The sequence below is a fragment of the Macrobrachium nipponense genome, chromosome 32 (genome assembly GCF_015104395.2).
Source record: "Macrobrachium nipponense isolate FS-2020 chromosome 32, ASM1510439v2, whole genome shotgun sequence".
Lineage (NCBI taxonomy): Eukaryota > Metazoa > Arthropoda > Malacostraca > Decapoda > Palaemonidae > Macrobrachium > Macrobrachium nipponense.
In genome coordinates, this window is record NC_061094.1 from 45,472,699 (window position 1) to 45,480,198 (window position 7,500).

At 33.3% G+C, this 7,500-nt stretch overlaps 1 protein-coding gene across 1 annotated transcript in view; it reads right to left on the reverse strand.

Annotated features, from left to right (window-relative positions):
- Nucleotides 1-6,579, reverse strand: part of LOC135207418 (uncharacterized) — a 27,212-nt gene extending 20,633 nt beyond the window's left edge. The window contains exons 1-2 of the mRNA XM_064239145.1: nt 6,475-6,579; nt 5,555-5,646 (exon numbers count right to left, since the gene is read on the reverse strand). Of these exons, the coding sequence (XP_064095215.1) occupies nt 5,555-5,646; nt 6,475-6,579 (197 nt within the window). The remainder of the gene's footprint in view (nt 1-5,554; nt 5,647-6,474) is intronic.
- Between the last annotated feature and the right edge of the window lie 921 nt (nt 6,580-7,500).

Below are 7,500 nucleotides of genomic sequence, written 5' to 3' on the forward strand. Positions count from 1 at the left end.
CTCTCTCTCTCTCTCTCTCTCTCTCTCTCTCTCTCTGTAATACATAAACAAATACATCTTTGTATTTATATGTAATATAATTTTAATATATATATATATATAATATATATATATATATATTTATATATATATATATATATATATATATATATATATATATATATATGTATATATAAGCGAATCCCACGGGAAATGATAGTCAGAAATCCAAGCGCTTTTGTCTTTACTCAGACATTGTCCAAGGAGCTAATGAAGTACAATTGGAGAGAAAGGTCTCAGGTTACAAAACAAGATCAAGAATACCAGATGGTTAATTGTCAAAAGGGTAAAATTAAAAGAGATAATCCAGGATTATCGGATATCACACGGTCAGAACATAAACAGATTTGACCTTAACTGAAATTTTGAGCATATATATATATATATATATATATATATTATATATATATATATATATATATATATGTATATATATATGTAGAGAGAGAGAGAGAGAGTGAGAGAGTAAACCAGAAGTTTCCTTCTCTCTCTCTCTCTCTCTCTATCTCTCTCTCTTTTCATAGAACAAGGCCCATTTTATTTCATTCACGACAACGAATCTGTTATCAACGCGACGTTTCGAGAAACTCAAAAAAATTCCCCAACATGAAATCGACATCTTTAGCAAAAATAGTAAAGAGGGAAATATGGAATTCCCTTCGAACCCAGCGCTCACCAGCCTCACTTTCTCTGTGTCTGTCTGTCTGTCTGTCTGTCTGTCTCTCCCAGCAGGCTGCAGCAGCAGCGGCAGCCACTGCTGACGCTGAATTCTTGAACATGATTTCATGTTTTCTCTGCTGAACACAGACTCAGCAGCCTGAAACTTTCATGGGTGTGTCTTAAGCGTCCGAGAGGACTTCTCTCCCCTTCAGTAATGAATCAGCCTTGTTTGGGATTACATGCTATGTGTTTGCTTGCTTGCTCAGGGTATAAAACCACAGGAACACTCCCGGTTTAATTTGAGTAATTTTTTTTTTTATAAATGTATTTTTGTAGATAAATTTATATATAAAGATATGTATATATTTATGTGGGTTGATGTATATGTGAATATATGGACACACACATATATCTCCATATATATATACATATATTTATATATATAAAATATATGTATATTTATATATATATATATATATAATATTTATATATATATATATATGAATTTATATCTATCTATCTATCTATCTATCTATCTATATATAATATATATTATATATATATATATAATTCATAGGTATACACATGTATATATACAAGTATATATATTATTTTGTACATATATATATTTATATATATGTACATACAAATATATATTTTATATATATATCTATAATATATATATATATATATATATATATATATATATGTGTGTGTGTGTGTGTGTATGTGTCACTAATCATAATCCACAGATTAAAAAAAAAGCCTACAAAAATCTCATCTACACGGCCTCTTCCTGTGAACCTTCTCGCCTCCACCTGAAGGTGAGTGGCTGCCCATCTATTATCTATCTGTCTATCAGGCTATCCCCTTCCTAATCTTCAGCTGGGGCTAATACCAACATACCCCTCCGTAAAAGGAAAGTGCGAGTGAAAAACGCGGAGAAAATAGTTTCTTGATTTCGTCGGAAATAAAAAATAAAAAAATAAAGGAAACGGGAAAGAATCTTTTGTGATTCTGGGTCAGGAATTTCCGTGGAAGGTTTGCAAACAGCCTCCAGGGACGAAAACATGGAAAATTGATTGCCGGGAAATTTTGAAGTTGATTTTATTATTTTATGGCTCTGTGGTTTCGTTCACTTAACTCTTGCGCACACATTTTTATTAATATTATTTTTTCATTTATTTATTTATTTTTGGTCTATCACAACACTCCATTTCGACTGGGTGCTATTTATAGTGTAGGGATCCGGGTTGCATCCTGCCCCCTTAGGAGTCCATCATTTTTCTTACTATGCGCGCTGTTTCTAGGAGCACACTCTTCTGCATGAGTCCTGGAGCTACTTCAGCCTCTAGTTTTTCCAGACTCCTTTTCAGGAACCTTGGGATTATTATTATTATTATTATCATTTTTTTTTTTTTTTTTTTTTTTGCTCTATCACAGTCCTCCAATTCGACTGGGTGGTATTTATAGTGTGGGGTTCCGGGTTGCATCCTGCCTCCTTAGGAGTCCATCACTCTTCTTACTATGTGTGCCGTTTCTAGGATCACACTCTTCTGCATGAGTCCTGGAGCTACTTCAGCCTCTAGTTTTTCTAGATTCCTTTTCAGGGATCTTGGGATCGTGCCTAGTGACCCCTATGATTATGGGGTACGATTTCCACTGGCCATATCCCATATCCTTCTTATTTCTATTTTCAGATCTTGATACTTATCCAATTTTTCCCTCTCTTTCTCTTCAACTCTGGTGTCCCATGGTATTGCGACATCAATGAGTGATACTTTCTTCTTGACCTTGTCAATCAACGTCACGTGGTCTGTTTGCACGTATCACCCCTATCCGTTCTGATACCATAGTCCCCAGAGGATCTTTGCCTGATCGTTTTTCTATCACTCCTTCAGGTTGGTGCTCGTACCACTTATTACTGCAAGGTAGCTGATGTTTCTTGCACGAGGCTCCAGTGGAGGGCTTTTGCCACTGAATCATGCCTCTTTTTTTGTACTGGTTCTGTGCAAGTGGCCGGGCATTCACTTGCTATGTGGTTTATGGTTTCACTTTTCGTATTGCACTTCTTACATATGGGAGGAGATGTTATTTCCGTCTATCGTTCTTTGAACATATCTGGTTCTTAGGGCCTGATCTTGTGCCGCTGTTATCATTCCTTCAGTTTCCTTCTTTAGCTCTCCCCTCTGTAGCCATTGCCAATTGTCATCGCTGGCTAGTTCTTTAGTCTGTCTCATGTATTGTCCGTGCATTGGTTTGTTGTGCCAGTCCTCTGTTCTTTCTGTTCTTTCTCCTGTCTGTATATTTCCTGGGTCTTCTTCGTCTGCTTTTATTAGTCCCTTCTTCCCATGCACTCTTTAGCCACTCGTCTTCACTGGTTTTCAGATATTGCCCCAGTGCTCTGTTTTCGATGTTAGTGCAGTCCTCTATACTTAGTAGTCCTCTCCCTCCTTCCTTTCGTGTTATGTATAGTCTGTCCGTATTTGCTCTTGGGTGTAGTGCTTTGTGTATTGTCATATCTTTCCTGGTTTTCTGATCTATGCTGCGGAGTTCTGCCTTCGTCCATTCCACTATTCCTGCGCTGTATCTTATTACTGGCACTGCCCATGTGTTTATGGCTTTTTATCATATTTCCGGCATTGAGTTTTGACTTGAGTATCGCCTTGAGTCTCTGCATATTCTTTCCTGATCGTGTCCTTCATCTCTTGGTGTTTTATATCTCCTCCTTCCATTATTCCCAGGTATTTGTATCCTGTCTCATCTATGTGTTTGATGTTGCTCCCATCTGGTAGCTTTATCCCTTCAGTTCTCGTTACTTTGCCTTTTTGTATGTTGACTAAGGCGCATTTTTCTATTCCAAACTCCATCCTGATGTCCCCAGATACAATCCTTACAGTCTGGATTAGGGTATCTATTTCCTTGATGCTCTTACCATACAGCTTGATGTCGTCCATGAACATCAGATGGTTGATTCTGTTGCCTCTTTTCTTGAGTTGGTACCCGGCATCCATCTTCTGTAGTACTTTTGTCATGGGAATCATGGCTACTACGAAGAGTAGTGGGGACAGTGAGTCGCCCTGGAAGATCCCTCTCCTGATATTATTATTATTATTATTATTATTTTTTATTATTATTATTATTATTATTTTATTATTATTATTATTATTATTATTATTATTATTATTATTATTATTATTATTATTATTATTATTATTATTATTATTATTATTATTATTATTATTATATTCTAAGAGGTCCACAATAGTAAAAAATGCTGCAAGTTCGTGTACAATTTAAAGGCCCTTTACTAGTGTTCGAACGCTTTGAAAAGGGTTTTTGAATTATACACGAACTCGCAATATTTTTTTTTTTATTATTGTGGACCTCTCAGAACTTATACTCTCGGGAGAGAGAGTTTTTTCCCAAACATTTATTATTATTATTATTATTATTATTATTATTATTATTATTATTATTATTATTATTATTATTATTATTATTATTATTGTACTTAGGATGCAGACCCTCTCTCAAGCATACTTTATTAAAAGTAATGGCTACTCAGCAGGTTACACTAGTAGAGATTCTTCTCTATTTTTCGAATAGCGGCTTTTCCGTGCTACTTAAGACAGGCTAGTAGAGCGCCTATGGAGGTCATGATCAAATATTATTATTATTATTATTATTACTATTATTATTATTATTATCATTATTATTATTATTATTATTATTATTATTATTATTATTATTATTATTATTATTATTATTATTATTATTATTGGCTAAAGAAATTCTGAACTAGTTTTGTATATTATGTTTATGCTTTTTGTTAAAAAGTTTGTATTTACTTGATACTTTCACAGAGAATACGATATTATTATTATTATTATTATTATTATTATTATTATTATTATTATTATTATTATTATTATTATTATTATTATTATTATTATTATTATTATTATGATTTCAAAATTCCAGCTAAATAGTTTTGATGAAAGAATGACCTATTAACAGTTACCATACAAGACACAAGCATTAAGAATAAGGAACTCATGGCACCCACATTGATAAAAAGTTTATTAGAAGCAGGGTATTAATTTGAAATATACGATGTCCTTCCCTTTAATGTAAGAATGATAACAGAATAAAACATATTTACTGGTTGATAATGGTTGCCCTTTAAACCCATTACCATTGTCATTCAAACTATATGAAACAAAATAAGAAACTCAAAGGGTGGTCAGTTAAACTTGTAATCTTATACGCATTGAGTTTACTGGTGTATTAAATCTAAAATGCAAATTGAGTTACTAGACTAGTTTAGAAAGTTTCCAAGTTTCAGAAAATCAAGGTTAATATGGCTAATACAGTTTTAAGAAATCAACAAAAACATCACTAACCTCCCATGTTGTTCGTGTAAGTCAACGATGAACACATTTCTATATTACAATAAAACTGTGTATGTCAGTATTGACACCTAAATACGTCTGAGAGTGTTTGTATTCAAAGTACAACTCTATTCATGCTTAATCCTGGTGAGAACATTTTATTACTCAGTCCTTTCCTCTTCTTGCCTTTCTTTCAAGCGTAAAAAATGTTTGTAAAAGCGTTTGCAAACTTCGTGATGCAAATGGACTAACTTCTGAAACTTGTGATACATTCTATTTTTTTTAATTTTTTTTGGGGTGGAGGATTTATTTTAGCGGGTGTTGTGCTCTATTTATTTATTTTTTGATGGGGTGTTATTTTAGCGGGTGGAATGGAGGGTGTGGGGCTGGGGAAGAGAGAGAGAGAGAGAGAGAGAGAGAGAGAGAGAGAGAGAGAGAGAGAGAGAATCCAAATTCCTTACCTGAAGTAAAAGAAGATGAAGAGGGAGATCACCAATGCTATCAGCGAAACTGCATATCCAGCTCGGTAGATATTGTTGATCAGCTGCCTTATCTGGGAGTATAATGATAAAAATATGCATTTATAAATCTTCATGACGAAATTAACAAGGCAGAAAACAATAATGTAAAAACGTGTAAAGTACATTATAAAATGCAAGTTTAAAAATTTTCATCACGAGATTACCAAGGCAGACATAAACATAATTCGAGGAACGTGTGAAGAAAAATTGACAATTCCGTATGTGAGCTTTGGACTCATTTAGGTTTGCAGTATCGCACTAAAGTATGTATAAGGGATGCTATATCTGTATATAGATCTATCTATAGCTTCTGGGTGTAACAGAAGAGCTATAAAACCTTTCTTGCTCTGACGTTTGGCTTTGGTGTTTATAAACAGCTAAAGCTATCTTATTTACACCAATGAGAAAACCTCTGTTCTTCGTAAGATAGTGATGAATCAATGAACAAAGATATCGTTGAAGAAGATTAAACTTAAATAAAGAATTAGTGGAGACAGTGAAAAGTGAATTCTCATTCAGGGCTTGCTTTGAAGGAATTCTGATCAGTTTGGATATAGGATGATTACACATACAATAATTGTTTTATTCAGTAATACAAGAGTGCTATATCTGATTCTATATGATTACATTTCCATTTATAATCAACTCTACAGGATAGCTACATAAGATTATTATTTTCATTAGTAATCCAAGAATATAATTTATGATCTGAAAATATTGTTGTATCAACACAACGTGGGTCTATTTTGCTTATTTATACAGTTACATAGAAAGATATCTTAACTAGAGAGAGAGAGAGAGAGAGAGAGAGAGAGAGAGAGAGAGAGGTTACACAGGTAGACAGGTCATTATGATCTTACCATAAGATCCTCCAGATCGATGCAGGTAGTGTAATTAGACCAGGTGAGGTTGGTTTCCGGATGCCTGAACCAGGAACCATCTTCGTTGCAAACTTTGTGGGCCATTCCTGACATCAAGTAGAATTGATCAGTTAAGTACAATCATGAAATACATTACACCTTTTAAAAAAATGTTCCTCGTTTTCTATTCCATTCATAGAAAACGACTTTAACTGCGGTCTCATTCGTGTAGTGAAATTTTCATTCATGCAGATTTCGTTTTAAAGGGAAATAATCAGTTTATTATATCGAGTGAGTTTAGAGTGCATATATGAATTTCATTTTAATCCAAACCTCATGGAACTATGTCGTTTTCAAAATGCAAAATATTAAATTAAAAGGGGTTTCATAATTACGCTTAAATTAATTTATTGCATAACTCTCGGTTGATTATCCTGCTGAAATAATGTAATCACACGTCATTAGTTTTTTGTTTTTGTGGCCTCGTTATTGGCAAAATTGATTAAAAACAATAAATGAGAAATTTGACATATGAGTTTTGATGCTGTTGATAATTGAATTTGATACACTTGATAGAAGAAGCTTTTGCAAATAATAATAATAATAATAATAATAATAATAATAATAATAATAATAATAATAATAATAATAATAATAATAATAATAATAATAAAAGTAGTTAAATCCCGTAATGTATAAAAGATATTCAGATGTCAACATGTAAATAAAACTTTTGAATTACTTGAATATTTCAGTTTAGATGAACTAGTATATCATATCTCTCTCTCTCTCTCTTCTCTCTCTCTCTCTCTCTCTCTCTCTCTCTCGGTTAGGAAATTTGAATATCAGGTATAACTCTCTCTCTCTCTCTCTCTCTCTCTCTCTCTCTCTCTCCAGCTTAGAAAAACTTGTATATCAGGTATAGATCTCTCCCTCTCTCTCTCTCTCTCTCTCTCTCTCTCTCTCTCTCTCTCTTTCTAGCTTAGAAAAACTTGTATATCAGGTATAAATCTCTCTCTCTCTCTC